Source organism: Venustampulla echinocandica, assembly GCF_003357145.1.
Source record: "Venustampulla echinocandica strain BP 5553 chromosome Unknown scaffold_4, whole genome shotgun sequence".
Lineage (NCBI taxonomy): Eukaryota > Fungi > Ascomycota > Leotiomycetes > Helotiales > Pleuroascaceae > Venustampulla > Venustampulla echinocandica.
Window position 1 is genome coordinate 519,011 of NW_022474209.1, and position 16,771 is coordinate 535,781.

At 48.4% G+C, this 16,771-nt stretch overlaps 4 protein-coding genes across 4 annotated transcripts; 2 read left to right on the plus strand and 2 right to left on the minus strand.

Moving 5' to 3' along the window:
* Positions 1 to 398: 398 nt before the first annotated feature.
* Positions 399 to 1,860, minus strand: BP5553_06467 (Uncharacterized protein; the record flags this gene model as incomplete). The annotated part of the gene is made up of 5 exons (XM_032015090.1): positions 399 to 1,083; positions 1,140 to 1,318; positions 1,411 to 1,518; positions 1,576 to 1,792; positions 1,850 to 1,860. 5 exons carry the CDS (start codon positions 1,858 to 1,860, stop codon positions 399 to 401), a joined length of 1,200 nt encoding a protein of 399 aa, XP_031868511.1.
* A 3,155-nt stretch (positions 1,861 to 5,015) lies between these two features.
* BP5553_06468 (Cysteine proteinase) lies at positions 5,016 to 7,463 on the plus strand (the record flags this gene model as incomplete). The annotated part of the gene is made up of 1 exon (XM_032015091.1): positions 5,016 to 7,463. The coding sequence occupies one exon, from the start codon at positions 5,016 to 5,018 to the stop codon at positions 7,461 to 7,463; it is 2,448 nt and encodes an 815-aa protein (XP_031868512.1).
* A 3,491-nt stretch (positions 7,464 to 10,954) lies between these two features.
* BP5553_06469 (putative pro-apoptotic serine protease) lies at positions 10,955 to 14,144 on the plus strand (the record flags this gene model as incomplete). Its single annotated transcript, XM_032015092.1, has 3 exons — positions 10,955 to 11,283; positions 11,340 to 13,831; positions 13,897 to 14,144. 3 exons carry the CDS (start codon positions 10,955 to 10,957, stop codon positions 14,142 to 14,144), a joined length of 3,069 nt encoding a protein of 1,022 aa, XP_031868513.1.
* Positions 14,145 to 15,203: 1,059 nt separating this feature from the next.
* On the minus strand, positions 15,204 to 16,730 carry BP5553_06470 (Uncharacterized protein; the record flags this gene model as incomplete). Its single annotated transcript, XM_032015093.1, has 1 exon — positions 15,204 to 16,730. One exon carries the CDS (start codon positions 16,728 to 16,730, stop codon positions 15,204 to 15,206), a length of 1,527 nt encoding a protein of 508 aa, XP_031868514.1.
* Positions 16,731 to 16,771: the final 41 nt, after the last annotated feature.

Consider the following 16,771-nt stretch of genomic DNA (forward strand, 5'->3'; position numbering starts at 1 on the left):
ATCTATTCCGGAGAGCTTCTATCTAAGTTCTTTTTCTTTATACTGAGCCAACCCTATCCCAATTTTATTCCTTATCAACCCCAAATCATCGTTTCACAAAAACTATCCATTTCCCCCATTTCCCCCTCAACGTGTAGCGGTGTGAGTTCAAACAGCCGCTCTTAGTATCTAAATCACTATCTTTGAGCAATTCTTTCGTGACCCATTACCCAGAATTCTTCTTCCCCACAATTCAATTGGCGTTTGTGGTGATGGTACATGTCTCTCTTGAGCTGGGGGTATCATTCGCGATGATTCCCGGAGCAGAGTATCGCTTTTCGTGGTAATTATTTTTATATTAGAAGCCCCTCCCGTGAGGGCAGATCTTTAACAACGCTTTCTATGACCTCGAGGAAACCTTACACTACACTAACTTCCTTCTTGCCCGTTCGCTCTTCAAATCTATTCTCATTATACTGCAACACCTCCATCTGCACCGTAACCCCGCCGTCTATACCATCGCCAAACTCGGCACTCCTCCCGCTTTTTAAACTCCCCACCGTGACATTCGCATGGGATCCGTTCTGGGGGCTCCTCGACGTTAACTCCGCCAGATCCTCATCGATAGGATTATAATTCTTCGCGGCACGACCTGGATTTATGCCCGTCCGGCTCGACTTGCTTGATTTGCTCGCCTTGCTTGCTTTGCTGGCCTTGCTCGCGGTGGTATTCCAGCTGGCAACGAACGCGCGGCAGGCCGGCACACACGCGCAGATGATTGACACGTGCACCTCGATGGCCGCCCACATCCAGGTCATGTAGCCGTGCCAGGTCACATCGTAGGTCTTGATGAAGACGAGTTCGTTGTAGTAGATGCGCACGCAGGAGGCGACAATGACGAAGAGGCCAGCGGAGAAGAGTGCGAGGACCTGGAGCTTCTGGGACAGGCGGATCTTTAATTTTGCGAGCGACCGGAAGGGGATAACAAAGATAGCGATGTCGAGGACGAGGCCTCCAGCACCAATGGCGACCATATATGCAGTTTCGTCCAAGCAAGTGCCTTTGGCGCCTGGCACGAGGATTTCCCAGTAGTAGCCGAATGGCCTAGGTAGGATTAGAGCTCTGCTAAAGCTTGGAGGTAGAAGGAAGCGTCAACTTACCGACATTCGAAGAAGAGGACGAGAAGAGTAAAGACCATAAAGATCATTACAATTGCTAGAGCAATTTTAGTGACTATCTTGTCGAATCTCGAGACGAGAATTCGTAGGTAGAAGATGAGTATAGCAGCTTTTGACAGAGCTGCAGATACAGCGTAAAATACTAAGCCGATCCAGCTAACCTAAAAAGGTGTTAGCAAAACTAGATAGATAACCCCGAATAACGAGAGAGCGATTAAAGCTATATAGAACAAGTAGAATATTGGTTTTATACCTTCCGACTAGCAACTCGATCTTCAGGAGGGAGATCCCAGATATGTACATCCCAACCATACTGTACACTAGCAAGAACGACGCAAATAGTAAGACCGATCGCGAATATCTAAAGGAAATATTAGCTTTGCGGTTGTCCCGGACGAAAGCCACCTATCGAACGTACCCAGGAAATAACAATAGTCACATCATCCAAGCCAAGGCCAGCTTTAGTAATAACCAGCCTCGCATAGAGACGAACGGCGACAAAAATAGTGACTATTATAATAAGGGTGGTCTGAACAATCAAGTTCGCTGGTCCTCTTCGCTCTGGGTCGATATAGTTTGGCTTCGGCCACGTCGCCGTAACCTCCGGGGGAGGGAACCTCATGCCGCCAGCTGTCCTAGGAACTTAACGGGTGTTGATCGGCCACGAAAGATGTGAGGATGAACACGCTGACTCGGCGGTCATCGGTGTTTTAAGTATGCAGCAGTACAGCCTGGGATAGGGGGCAGAGGCAAGAACGAAGCAAGTTCCGAACGACCATCCCCCTTGCGCAAATCTATGCATTCGATGGTAGCGACCTAGGGCTCTAGAAGACCTGGCGGCGGGGAAATGGTGGAGAGAGAAGCATGGAAGCATGGCCGTTGACCAATGCATATGTACAGTTCAAGACCTGCACGGACGGGAAGGACGTGCATGGAACACATGTAGATACATCTGTACATATTACCTCACTACTGCTCAGTATGGATGTCCGTATAGCGGTACGACGCCCATGGCGTGTGTGAACGTGTTTACTTCCGCGGGGCCAAAGTGTGATTGGCGACGCGGAGAAAGCAGTACGGAGTACGTACGTAAAGACAATGATTGCAGTGAGACAGTGGCAAATTGTTTGAAACTACCACAGTAGTAAATAAGTCCGGTGGGATCCGAGCCCTAGAATTGCTCAGCTCCACTCAGACTCTCCCCGCAAACCGAGGAGGAGGTCAGCAACGGTAGCGGACCCACCTTCCACGCACCACCCTCGCCGACCCGAGAGCTCGGGCTTGATGCCCCAGACGAGATAGGGCAGGAGAGTGTTTTAGCTAGCTACGTTCTGTACTACAGAGGTACAACAGTCGTGATAGGTATCGCTAGCAAAGAGCCCCTATCCTAGGACGGCTCCACAGCAATTTAACCTAACTGTATACAGCCAAATCACTATCGACTATTATACTTAACTACTACTCGTATCCCCTCCTTTGGCAGCCATTGCTTACGCTAGCAGGGGAGTATTTTAGGGTATGTGATAAGAGAAATCACGTTATTACTCCGCTAAATCTGAGATTGTGCTTATATAATACTAGTAAACAACGCAGGAGCCCAGTAGGAGTCGTGCGTTAAGGGGGGGCCCCTGCTAGCGTAAGTAATAGCTGCGAGTCGAGGAAGTCGTTAGTAGCTTAGTATAAGGCTATTCGGACTAAGGAAGTTTGGAGGATCTAGATTCTAGAGTCCTTTGCTAGCTATAGTCTATAGTCAAATTAGAGCAATTATAGCGAACTTCATCTGCGTTTTCGTTGGCATCAAAAAAAGGGGGGCTCAGCCAATCGAGCATTTTGATCAATTTACTAGCGAAAAGATATCAAATTAATTAAATCGCAAGCCTTATCTAGAGCTAGCTATTAAATTGATCTGATCGTAAACCTTGCTTAGCTAGAGCTAATTATTAAATAATAACTTGTAAGGGCAGCTAGCTCGCTTACCTCACTCGCTCGATACGTCGTACTTCTACGAGTCGCATTCCGACTATGACCAAGGCAAGCTGCTCCTGTATAAATTACAGTAGCAAAGGCTGATTATTTGGCACACAGGAATACAGTTAATTGAGGTGCGCAAGCAGGCAGGCAGGCAGACTAGATAATTACTATTACCCTAATATTATTAAACTGTTCTATTTGATCGATTTGATATATTTGCTTACTCGGCATACTTGCTTAGAGTCTGTTCGTTTAGGTAATAGGTAGTAGTAGTACTTCGTACGCCCAGCCACATAACCGAAACAGGGGCACTTACCTCTTTTCTGTTAGACACTGTATCAGTGGCTTTGACTACGGAGTATGCATGAACGATCAGTTTGGTACTTGTGGGGCAAGCACGAACCCAATTTGGAGACGTACTCGCCCCACAAGTACCCAACCCCTGCTTGTTGTTCATTTTGTTTTGGAGAATCGAACAACTGCTCCAGAGCATCATCTGTGTTTCCGTAAAGTATCATATCATTTTGATCAAATAGACGAATCGCCATTTTGGCCTATGTCCCTCATTTTCGCAGCCTCCGGCACGAATCCGGCGCGAATCCGTATCAAATTGACAGCGTGTCGGCGAATAATATCAATTTGATAGTATACGTACGGATCGTATCAACTTAGCTACTACCTAAGTAAATACAAGCAAATTGATCACATAGACCGAATAAAACAGTTTTATAATAGCAACAGTATTATATTATCTAGCCTGCCTGCCTGCCTGCCTGCCTGCCAGCTTGCGCACCTCAATTAACTGTATTCCTGTGTGCCAAATAATCAGCCTTTGCTACTGTAATTTATACAGGAGGAGCTTGCCTTGGCCATAGTCGGAATGCGACGCGTAGAAGTACCTAGGTACCACGTGTCGAGCAGGTAACGAGCTAGCTAAGGTACCTAGGTACCTTATCCCTTGGACTGGCACGCTAGTACACAGCGCTAGTAGGGGCTATGGCAGGGGCCTGCTAGAGACGCCCTCGTCGTCGTGATGCAGAATCACCTTAATTTGTTCTGGAATTCAATCAATTTACACCCTACTAATGATATCGTACCTTACAATCAGTATCCTAGCAAGGAGCTATTATAAAAGCTGCACCTGCTCCTAAATCGACGCGCCCTTACCCTCTTTCCCCTTACTATCCTCCTATGTGATAACTTTATTATACCGAATAATATACTAATACTAAGTATAATAATCTATATCTAGATTAAATAGTTTCTTACTTCCTAATTTAAATTATAACTAATATATCTTTACTTTATTATAGAATCTAAATAAAGAAGCATATACAGTAATCTGAAAATTTAAATGTCATGTGATGCAAGGCATGTGATCATCCACGTGATCGGCTGGAGAGGTGGGCGCACGTGTCGGGTGTCGCTCCAGAACCGTCACAGTATTTGTATTTGCTAGTAAGATAGTAGGCTTGACGGCGGCTAAGTAAGAAAACCCGAGGAGAGATATACCTAAAGCCATCCGGATGGTGTTTTGGCGCATCGGAATTGTAAGTGCAATAAGAACGAACCTATTGCCACGTCTCACAACAACAACACAGCCTCATCTCAACCGGAATGCTATCCTTGGCTCCAGTTATAGCCACACCCCGCCACTTCCTTCGCGCCAGTAGGGTAAGGTATGTACATGGATGAGCAACTACCTCTATAGCAGATGGATTTCTATTATGCTTCCAAACTTTTTTGCTTCTCTTCAATACCCGTCTGTTTATTAGACACTATGTCGTGTTGATGCTACACTCGCTACTATTCCCTCCGACCACTTCTTCACGAATTTAACCAGCGAAAACCCGCTCCCACATCAACCCTTCCCCTCCCTCTTGCACAATGGCCGATACGGAGGCTGAAGAACCTCAATTCACGTCGCTGGCGGCGCGCATCGCGGCGTTGAAGCAGCAGGGCGTGGGAACGAGTGCTGGCGGCGCCCGTCAGACCACCGGCAAAAGACCCCCTCCTCCACTTCCTCCATCTGCGAACCGACCTCCATTACCCACAAGAACACAAACTGCGAATAACCCCCCAATTGCTAGCTATGGGTCGTCGAGTACGAAGCAAGCGAACAATCTGCCAACTGGCGTGAGGGGCACCCCTCTTCTACCTCCTCCGGGCGTCGATCGAGACCGCCCCCAAAACCGCCCTTCAAGTCCGGGAAATGCAGCAAATACACCCCCTTTGCCCTCCCGCCCCAGTGGTCCTCCACGTCTTCCAAATCGAAAGGCTACTGAGCCTTCTCCCTCTCTACCACCCCGACATGGCTCTACACAGATGGTTCGGAGAGATTCCAATGCTTCAACGATGTCCTTGAGCTCTACAATATCAGCATTATCCCTGGGTCAGGCACCATCTAGCACTTCATCCGTGGAGTCCCAGAGGAAGATGCCACCACCGTTGGACATGGCAAAACTTCCCCCGTTACCACCGTCTCGGCGTGAGCTTGAGCAGCGCAAAGCAGAGGAGGAAGCAAGAGCACCGAAAATACCGCTGATATCCGTGAAGTCGGCGCCTAATGTACCTCTCAGACCCCCACCGCCTGTTGACCGTGATCAACCCCCGAAGATGCCCCCCAGACCAGGCGGATCACCGAGAATGCCCCCAAGACCAACAAGTAGAAATAATACGGAGGAGGAGAAAGCTCCTAAACAGCCTCCGCGAAGGCTTCCGCCACCAGCTATAGCGAGATCTGCACTTTCAATGGGGTTTGGTAATAAAGAGACGCCAAACCCTGCCCCGAGACCAACGCCAACTTTCACCAGACCTGCAGGCCCTGTAGTTCAGGAGCTCAATGCTGCGAACTTTGACAGTGTCGTTATGTCCGGAAAAGCCGCTTTTGTTGATTTCTACGCGCCATTTTGCAAATATTGTGTGGATTTGGAGCCAATATGGAAGCAACTCGGCGAGGACTTTGCTTTCGCACATGACCGATTGGTCATTGCGAAGATAGATGTGCATGAGCACAAGACTTTCATGAGCAGATTCGACATCCAAGAATACCCCACGATGCTTTACTTCGATGGACATAGCGAAACGCCGCAGAAGTGTCCTTTTAACCCCGAACTGGCGTATCTGACGAAATTTCTGGAGGGCAAGTCCGGGATCCGTGCTGCTGATGGGCCGAAGTCGAATGGAGTTCCACCACCTATTAATTTAAGCTCTAAACCATCCAGGTCCCAAATCCAAGCTGTGCAATCTCGGCCAGCAGCTCCCCCTCCGCCATCTTCTGGATGTCTTCTCTGCAGGGATTTCTCTGGTCCTGACGGAGTCGCTGCTCAATATCCGCGCCAATCTCTTCCCAAGACACATGATATTACTGGGTATCTGGCTGATGTTCTCTGTGGCCCATTTCAATCAGCCACAGATAAAGCACGGGCGATTTTTACCTGGCTTCACCACAACATCGCGTACGATACTGTGGCGTTCTTTGCCCGTACAGTTAACTATGGCGCTACACCTACCGATACAATTGGATCAGGGCTTGCTGTCTGTGGTGGGTATGCGGGAGTCTTCACGGCCGTCGCACTGAAAGCAGGACTCGAGGCTGTTATGGTAACTGGCCATGGGAAGGGCTATGGCTTTAGCGCTCTTAAACCAGGGGACCCAATTCCCCCCTGCAAACCTACGGGACACGCTTGGAATGCGGTCCGTATCGATGGCGGGGAGTGGAAGCTGCTGGACTCGTGTTGGGGCGCTGGGCATTTGTCGGATAAAGCATACAAGCAGAAGTTTACGCCAACCTACTTTACGGCGCCGAACGATGAGTTCGGATTAAAGCATTTCCCGAGTGATGAAGAAAACTTCTTCCGCAGCGATGGGAGGGTTCTGACTTGGGAAGAGTACATTGTTGGGCCGGTTGGTGCTGAGCAGGTAGAGCAATATGGCGCAGTGTCAGACCACGGTCTGGCACCAACCTCCTTCGCTCCACCTCAAAAGAAAATCCCAGTTAACTCTGGCGAGACCGTACGCTTCCAATTCAGCAAAGCCTGCGAGCACTGGGACCACGAAAAGAACGGGCAAGGAAAGCCATATTGCATGGTTCTCCGGATCAACGGCGTTGATGGGCGGAAAGAGGACTACGTCGCATTTGAGAATAACGATTTCTGGTGGTGGGCTGATGTCCCGGCCAAGGATCTGGGGGCTCCCGGGCAGAAGGTCAACTGCTATGCGGTTACGACCGTCAATGGGAAGGATGCGAGGGGTATGACGAGAAAGGAATATCTGGGCAAGAAAGGAAGGTGTGGTATGGGATTTGGGGGGGTTTGTGTTTGGGATTTGGTTTAAAGCGGAGGACATCGGGATACCCTTAAGGCAAAATATACAGGTAGTAATGTGATTATGATATTAGACTTCTTTCGTGCCTTGTTTTTCAACTCGGTTGCTCTTCTTGCGGAGCTGGCAGCAGATGAAATGTAGAATGCAAACAGCTTCACCGTGAGCCAACTTCGATTAATGAAAAGGGTGGGGGTCACGTGTACACGACGTCGATGAAGCTGTAGGATACAAGAGGTGACCAGATTCTACCTATATAGAAAGGTTCGCTTGAGGGATTGCAAGTTGTCCTTTGTACGGAATATCTAAATCTTGAGCACTAGGTACGTCGAGTCTTGATTTTACCTCTGGCTCTGATGTGTACCTAAGAGGTGTCGCTTAAAAAAGGGGAAGACGAGAGATGAATAGGAGCTTTCTAGTGTTTGTTCAAGTAAATAATGTGAAGGCTTTGTTATTGTGTTATAGGGGGGTTGGTTAATAGGATTGGTTGGCGCGCTACTTTCGGGAGGGATAGAAGGGTGCGTTATGAGGATGTGTCTTTGAGAATTAAATGAAGGTGGCCTAGCTTTGGCTCTATGGAGATTTTTTGAAACGGTTACCATGGGGATTTATGGCAAGAGAAAATGAAGATGGCGGTATGTAACTACCATATATGGCGATTGAGCTTCGATCTAAGGCTGACTCGACGTTTACATGTTCTTGCAATTATAGTAGTCACTCCTTGGGCTAGGTTTTAGAAGGAATCGAAAAGGGTGATGTTCAATTTGGGCGGATATTAAGATAGGTACGTAAGTGACAAGGTCACTAAAAAAAATCGTGTTATCCAAAGGTTAGGTAACGTTCTTCAGGAGTAAGCACGTCTTAGAGAGCAAATCCAAAAGCGAAATTTTTTTTTTTGGTATCACACACGCCTTGCTGCTGGGGGGATGTTTGGAATGTTACTTACAACAAGACGCCACATGCCCGGTGGCCCCGGGCTTGTTCACTCTCTCCCTGTCCTCATCCTCGTCCTCATTCTCGTCCTCGTCCCTAACTTGTGAAGCAGGGGAAGAACCCCGGTGCTAAGCTGGGCTGACTGCTATGTTAATGTTAGTTAAGCTTAACACATATAATCTAGTTATGCTACTTACTTGTTTGGCGGAGCATCACTTGTGCCGGGGTAGCATTCGCTCCTCCCGGGTTCCCCCCCCATAAAAACAACGAAAAATATCTACTACGACCTCGCGGCCCCAACTGTTAGTATCCCAGGCGGCCGTACCGTCTGTCTATACCAACTTGCCGCCGGGTGGGGATACACATGATCTTACATCCGTTTAGATACGGTTGCTGTGTCCGACACCTGTTAAATTGCCCTCGACGCTCTGGAAGAGGGTTCTCTTGTCCTACTGTTAAGTGAATTAGCAAACTGAAGAGTGTGGAATCAAGTGAGCTAAACAGCAAGGCGGCGGGTGACTTTTTTTACCTGTAACTTCGTTATTCTTGGTTATACGGACAGCTGGTCGGACGTGGGGTGGGAGTGCTGTGAGCGTAGCTGTGAGCGTAGCAATGAAGATGCAGCAATCAGAGTGCAAGCGCATTTTCCAGGCCAAAGCCTGTACATCGCTGTGAACATATACGGCATCTATAAGGAAATTAATTTTCTTGGTCTTGATCTTTGATCAAGAATCATATTGGTGAGGCATGCGACATAGAGTGAACCACACTGGCAAAATCACACCGACAGGTCCATGAACCATTAATGGTTTCTCTTATCTGCAGGTATGATTCCAATTTATGTGAAGCTGGCTTTTGCCTAAAATAAACAACTTGTTTAAGAAAATAACAGAAGTGGTTGCATATCCTTAGGATATAAAAGCTTGTACCTCTGCTACCTAGAAATATCTAAATTGGCTAGGCACAATGTTTCTCCTGCTGTGAAAGGAAAAGTTTGGCATTGTAGCAACAATAACATAAGAGCATTCCATACAACCTGACCTTAGCTAGGTATACGAAAGACTATCGGTAGCTGGCTCTCTGCGTCCCTAGGGCCCCTGAATCACACGAGATGAATCCCTCATTGTAAGCAACAAAGGAATAAAGACAACATTGAGTGCGCGCTCTAAGTGACTATGGCATATTTCCATATTGTGATTGATAATTTCCATAGGTCAAAATCCAATGCTAATAAAAGTGTCCAATTATTAAGCAAAGCAACTATATATTCTCGCATGCACTTGCATCCTATGACAATAAGTTTAGAACCCTGCTCTTGGTGGCTTCCTAATATTCTCAAATTGGGCGTGGTGGGCTACATGTCTTCCGTTCCTACCTTATCGTTGCCGTATTTATGTACCAACCTGGGTACTGAACGTGGGAGCTCACATCGACGATATGGGATATGCTCTAGCCCCTACATTGGAGTGGCTGGTACACTGTTTACTGCCCCAAGTTCCTACTTCCTTCCATCAGTCCGAGACAGCTTTCACCAATATCCCCTCGTTGCACAGTGTCGTTCCATATTTCTGGGGGGATGATGATCCAGGAGAGGAGCCCTAGCGATCAGTTGTTGGAACAACATCCCTAACCTCATGGCAATTCCAACAATTTAAGGTACCCGTACAGCCCAACATGGCCCCTCTTTGGACTATTGAGTTGCGATATGCTTACGTATCTTGTGACAATAAATGGGCTTGCTAAGTATCCCCGTGTCTTAAACTTTCCGAGTTGCCTGGGCAATGACTTAGCATACCACACTTACCACACTCAATACTTTCTGATAGTTTGGCGTGGGGTGATGTTGTACGAGCACGTCGTATCTTTGTTCTTATTATCTTGTTCTCTTTGTTCTCTTGTACTGTACCGTAGATCGTCGAACGTCGCACAATGGACGAGGCTTCGGGAGGTCATCTGCACCTGCAGGCCCTGACTCTTCGTAAACATGCTGACTAAGGCCACCTCTACACAGCATCCAATCCCAACCCAACCCAACCCAACCCAAACTCCCAAACCCATACACTTACTCACTTCCCTACACTAATGATACACAGCCTTCCGCCGCTTCCATCCAACAACACTGTTTGTTCACCCTCGCCCTCCAGGCGCAATCCCCGAAGCATTACTCGCTGCTGCGACGCTATACCAACGACGTGCATCGGGCCTGTTAGCCTCGCTTCTGCTGAGACATTCTCTCGTTTTGCCCTTTGATTCATCATTCAGCTGATCAGCACCGTCACCGTCCTTCCCTTGCTTTCCCTTCTGTTCCGCTAGCCGTCCATCGCCGCTGGATGAAGACAGCTCTTCCTAGGTGCATGAGACGCTTGGGACGCCACTCTTTAACGTGCTTGGAAGCCTCTGCGAGCTTGGCTTCTTCCCCATTTCAGAGCCGCAGCCTTATTTTACCAACATCTAAACTCACGCGCAACTCAAACTTCGACCAGATCACCTCCGCTCGTGGTCGCATTCAACGAAGCTCCCAACCTACTACCAGCAGCGCATTGTCCATTTCCAGCTTCCACACCTCCACAATGAGCGGCACCAATGGCACGATCCGCGCAAAGCGGAAGCAAGCTCCAGGCCAAGTCGACGAACGTCCGCAGAAACAGCATCGGATATTAAATGGCAAGGAGTCCGCGGGAGAAAACACGCCCGATGTGAACATGGGATTTGAGGATGTCATCGAGGTGGAGGAGCCCCGGATCATCGCCGCCATGGCGGACACGGCGGAGTGGCAAGCAGCTATCGAGAAGGTGGTTCGAATGGTCGTCTCGATCAGGTTTTGCCAGACTTGCTCCTTCGATACGGATCCGGCCTTGACGAGTGAGGCTACTGGTTTCGTGGTAGATGCGGAACGAGGGTAAGAAATTATTTTTCCGATTCTGGGATGTTTATCGCTGACAGGGTGCTATGTAGTTACATCATGACCAACCGTCATGTCGTCGGATCCGGTCCCTTCTGGGGTTTCGTGATTTTCGATAATCATGAAGAGGTCGATGCCTACCCGGTCTATCGCGATCCCGTCCACGACTTCGGCATTCTTCGATTCGATCCTAAAGCCATTAAATATATGCCGGTCACTGCCCTGACTCTTCGACCAGATCTTGCTAAAGTTGGATCGGAAATTAGAGTCGTGGGTAACGACGCGGGAGAGAAACTTAGTATCCTCTCGGGTGTCATCAGTAGGCTGGACAGAAATGCACCAGAGTATGGGGATGGCTATTGCGATTTCAATACCAACTACATACAAGCTGCGGCGGCCGCGAGCGGGGGAAGTTCCGGCAGTCCAGTTGTCAATATTGATGGATATGCCGTGGCACTGCAAGCCGGAGGTAGAAGTGATGGTGCAGCAACCGATTATTTCCTACCTCTAGATCGACCCTTGCGAGCGCTGAAGTGCATTCAAGAAGGAAAGCCCGTGACTCGAGGGACAATACAATGTCAATGGATGATCAAGCCCTTTGACGAATGTCGCAGGCTTGGTTTGACACCCGAATGGGAGTCTGCCATTAGGCATAGCTTTCCCAAGGAGACCGGTATGCTGGTAGCAGAGATCGTCCTACCGGAAGGACCATCAGACACGAAAATTGAAGAGGGCGATGTCCTCATCAAAGTTAACGGCGAGTTGCTGACACAATTCCACCGACTTGATGACACGCTAGACTCGAATGTCGGTGGGAAAGTGAAGCTGCTCATACAACGCGGTGGTGAGGATATCGAGGTCGAAGTCCAGGTGGGGGACCTCCATGCCATTACCCCTGATCGCTTCGTCTCTGTAGCAGGGGCCAGCTTCCACAACCTTTCATATCAGCAAGCACGGCTATACGCTGTCGCCTGCAAAGGTGTATTTGTTTGCGACGCTACTGGATCATTCAGATTCGAAAGCACGGATAATGGTTGGATCATCCAGACAGTTGATCACAAACAAACCCCTGATCTGGATACGTTCATCGCCGTTATGAAGGATATCCCAGATAAAGCTAGGGTTGTGGTCACATATAAACATCTTCGAGATCTGCATACGCTCAATACCAGCATATTACATATTGACCGCCACTGGTCAAGTAAGATGAGACTAGCAGTCAGAAATGACGAAACTGGCCTTTGGGACTTCACCGATCTTGCCGATGCATTACCAGCTCTACCTCCCGTCCGCCGGTCTGCCAGTTTCATTCAACTTGAGACTCAGCATCCCGCCGCAGCCAACATCGTCCGCAGTTTCGTTCGAGTTTTGTGCCATATGCCAGTAAAACTAGATGGGTTTCCACGAAATCGGAAATGGGGCATGGGAGTTGTCATCGACGCAGAGAAGGGCTTGGTGGTTATATCTCGAGCGGTTGTCCCTTACGAGCTCTGCGACATTTCTATTACCATTGCCGATTCCATTATTGTCGACGGGAAAGTCATCTTCTTACACCCTCTTCAGAATTATGCCATCATCCAATACGACCCGTCACTAGTTGATGCTCCTGTGCAAAGTGCCAAGTTAAGCACTTCGCACATTGCCCAAGGAGCTTCGACTTACTTCGTTGGCTTCAACCAGAACATGCGTGTGGTGATTGCGCAGACAACTGTCACTGATATCACAGCCGTCGCAATACCAGCAAACTCTGGAGCGCCAAGATACCGTGCTGTCAATGTAGACGCTATAACCGTTGACACAAGTCTAAGTGGGCAATGCGGGAGCGGTGTGCTCTTAGGGGAGGATGGAACTGTTCAAGCTTTGTGGTTGACATACCTTGGCGAGAGATCACCTGCCACATCGAAGGACACAGATTACCATCTTGGTCTTGCGACACCGACACTATTACCTGTGATTGAAAAGATCCAACGAGGCGAGCAGCCTAAGCTGCGCATGCTCAGTGTTGAGTTCAACGCAATCCAAATGAGCCAAGCCCGTATTATGGGGGTTTCTGAAGAGTGGATTAAGAAGGTAGCTGAGGACAACTCCTCCCGTCATCAGCTCTTCATGGTCCGGAAACGAACCTTTGAGCGAGGTGGCGAACCTGGTGCACTCATGGAAGGAGACTTGATCTTGACTTTGAATGGGAAAATCATCACCCGTGTGAACGAGCTCGACGTCATGTATGACCACGAGGTGCTCGACGCCGTCATCGTTCGTGATTGCGTCGAGATGAGTCTCAAACTGCCCACGGTGCCTGCAGATGACCTCGAAACCGATCGTGCGATCAGTTTCTGCGGTGCGATCATACAGCGGCCTCATCACGCCGTCAGACAGCAGATCAGCAAGCTTTATAGCGAGGTGTATGTTTCTGCGCGGACGAGGGGTAGCCCGGCATATCAATATGGTCTGGCTCCGACCAATTTCATTACCCATGTCAATGGCAAGAAGACTCCTGATTTGGAGAGCTTTTTGAAGGCTGTGGTGGGAATCCCAGATAATACTTGTAAGTTTGACCGACATTTCTCTTGGACTTTAGCCCTCGAATCGAAATCGCTAACTCTCCTTTAGATTTCCGCCTGAAAGCTATGACCTTTGACAACGTCCCATGGGTTATCACCATGAAAAAGAACGAGCACTATTTCCCGACCATGGAATGGATCAAAGATCCATCCGAGGTTTCGGGCTGGAGGAGAGTTACTTATGAGCAGGGAAAGCCATTATCGGGCGAGGGCCGTGACGGAATTAATGCTGCTGAGAGTGACACCTTCGAGATGGACGAGGCTCCAGGTGGGCAGGAACCAGAACCAGTACTTTAAAGATAGATACAATGAAAGATGAAAGAAAGCAGTTGATGAATGGAGTGTTGGAGTAAGACGGAGTGGAATGGAATGCCACTAACCTCACATGGGCAGCTGAGATGTGCATCAAAGCACTAGATTAAGGTAGGTAAGAGATGTGGTAGAGATGATGCGTCGTCGTTGCATCGCTATAGCTACACAAGACCCTGCTAAAGAGCAGTAATCAAAATGTCAAAATGTTAAAATACCAATGTCTCAAAATAGTTCCATCTCCCAAACCGCCCCCTTGACATTTTCCTTGTCATATAAATTTCTACCATCTACCGCGTGTATAAAAGCCTACACACTGTCCATTCTGTAAACTTTTCTTAAAATACCAATAATGTCTCAAAACAGTCCAATCTCCCACGCCCACCCCCCTTAGTATTTTCATTATTATGCAAAATATCTTCCATCTACCGCGTGGATAATGCTAATGTCTCAAAATAGTTTGGTTTCTCAAACCACCCCCTATGGCATTTCCCTCGTCATGTAAAGATTTCTTTCATCTCCCCCGTCTATAAAAGCCCAAGCGCCGTCCATTCTAGAAACCCTTTTCTTAACCAGGAGACTGCTGCTATTCCGGCAAACACGGGCGTGCTGTCGTGTGTTCATACCCACAGTGCCTATGACTGGAGTCCTTGTGTCGTCGTGTACGAAATAACGAAATGTTGTCCGTGGATTTGTGTTAGCTTGTGTGTTAAGTTTTTTGCGATGTTTTGGTAGAGGAAGATGCACGTAAAATTGGAAAAAGTAAGTGTTTGTCAGGTTCAGATGAGTTGTCATTGATAGGATATTAACAGTCCTTGCTATTTAGTCTGCTTTTTGCGGTCTTGCTTTTGATGAGAGGTGTTGTAAGCAGGAGTGGGTGGCTATGCAGATGGAATGGAAAAGTAGAAAACTTGACTCTGTTGCGCTTCTTTCTCCTAGATTGTTCGTGGATTCTAATTTAGTTACTCTATTACTATCTATTTATACCCCACTAAACAAGTGCACAGCTATTTACATTTTCAGAACACACCATAAAGGTATTCATGCTCACGCACCCTCAGGAAACCGTCGTTCCCACCGAATATATGAACCCAACATAGGCCGAGAGAACAGGGATGTGAAGTCCGTGTCCGGAACACCTTTCTTCCCCTCCAAGTTCTCGAACTTGAAGTTACGGACCAAAGTCGAGATAATAACGCCTAGATTCACATAGGCGAACTTTTCGCCAATACAGCGATGTCGACCCGCTCCGAATGGGAGATAGGGGCTTCGTGTGCCCTTGTTGACGCTGCCGTATCCGTAATCAACCATATCCCCATCTTCTTCTTCTTCGGTCCTGTCGTCCCAGCGGTGTGGGTTCCAGGTGTGCGCGTCGGGGAAGAATTGGTCGCTGAGTGCGGTTACGCCCGGTGAGGCGAGGAGGGTGTGGTTGGTGGGGATGATATACGATGTGCCCGGGATTGGAAGCGGGTTCTTGACTTTGCGCATGAGGGAGTGGATGGAGCCATGAAGACGCAATGTCTCCTTGACGGTGTTTTGAAGAAGAGGGAGTTTGGCCACGTCGGAATATTGGAGGGGTTGGAGGTTGTTGTTGTTGCCACCTCCTAGGCTCCGCACTTGTTCTTGGTAGAGCTCTTCTGCGATCTTGGGCTGAGATGCTAAACGGAGCATGATCCAGGAGCTGGATGCGGAAGACGTGTGCTGGCCTGCCATTAGGAGGCATATCATCATGTGTGCTATCTCATTGTCTGGTATGGGTGTCCCGTCTTTGTATACGCATCCCATGAGATTCCAGATCATATCGGAGCCCTTTTCTGCTCCATTCTTACGGCGGTTGTTGATAATGTCCATATAGATAGTCTTCATCGTGTCGCGGGCTATATCCCTCTTCCGGTTGTGTGGTAGTGGTGCCCAGGGAAGCATGAAGTTGATGGGACTGAATCCTTTATCTAGGTCGTGGTATAATTCGGCGAACTCGGCTGTGAGCTTCTGGCGTACCTCTTCTCCCTGCAGTGCGCGAGCTGCTGTGAATATGGTGATCTCGCTCATAGCAGCGGCGATGTCGATGGTTCCCGAGACACCCTTGAATCTGGGGGAGGTCTTGATGTAGTCGAGAACCTCCTTCCCAATCAACTGCACATGCGACTCGAGAGCTTTTTGGGTCAGGCCAAACTTCACGAACTTCTTTTGCTCCATGAGCTTCCAGTTCGGACAGTCGTAAACGACATCGGAGCCAAAGACTGGTGTAGTGAGTGGACCATAAACCTCCTCGGCATTGACGTCCTTCAGTTTTCCGTTGAGGATAAATTCATTGCCGTCGAGGCCAAGGTACACCGTGGTTTTCCGGCCTAGCAGGATGAAGGTGAAGATGTCACCGTATTTGTTCCTACAAGCTGTGAAGAAGGTGTATGGTTCCATGCCATAGGAGATGGTGCTTCCAACGAACGGCACCCAGTGAAAGACAACAGGAGGCTCATTTTTGTTGTAGAAAAACAACTGTTGAACAATATTGAGGATAATGGAGGCCAGAAACGCTGCAACCACATAGGCAGCTATATGAACGAGGTCGGCCATGTTGGATAGACTTGAATATCCTCCTTCTGAATATGGGAAAG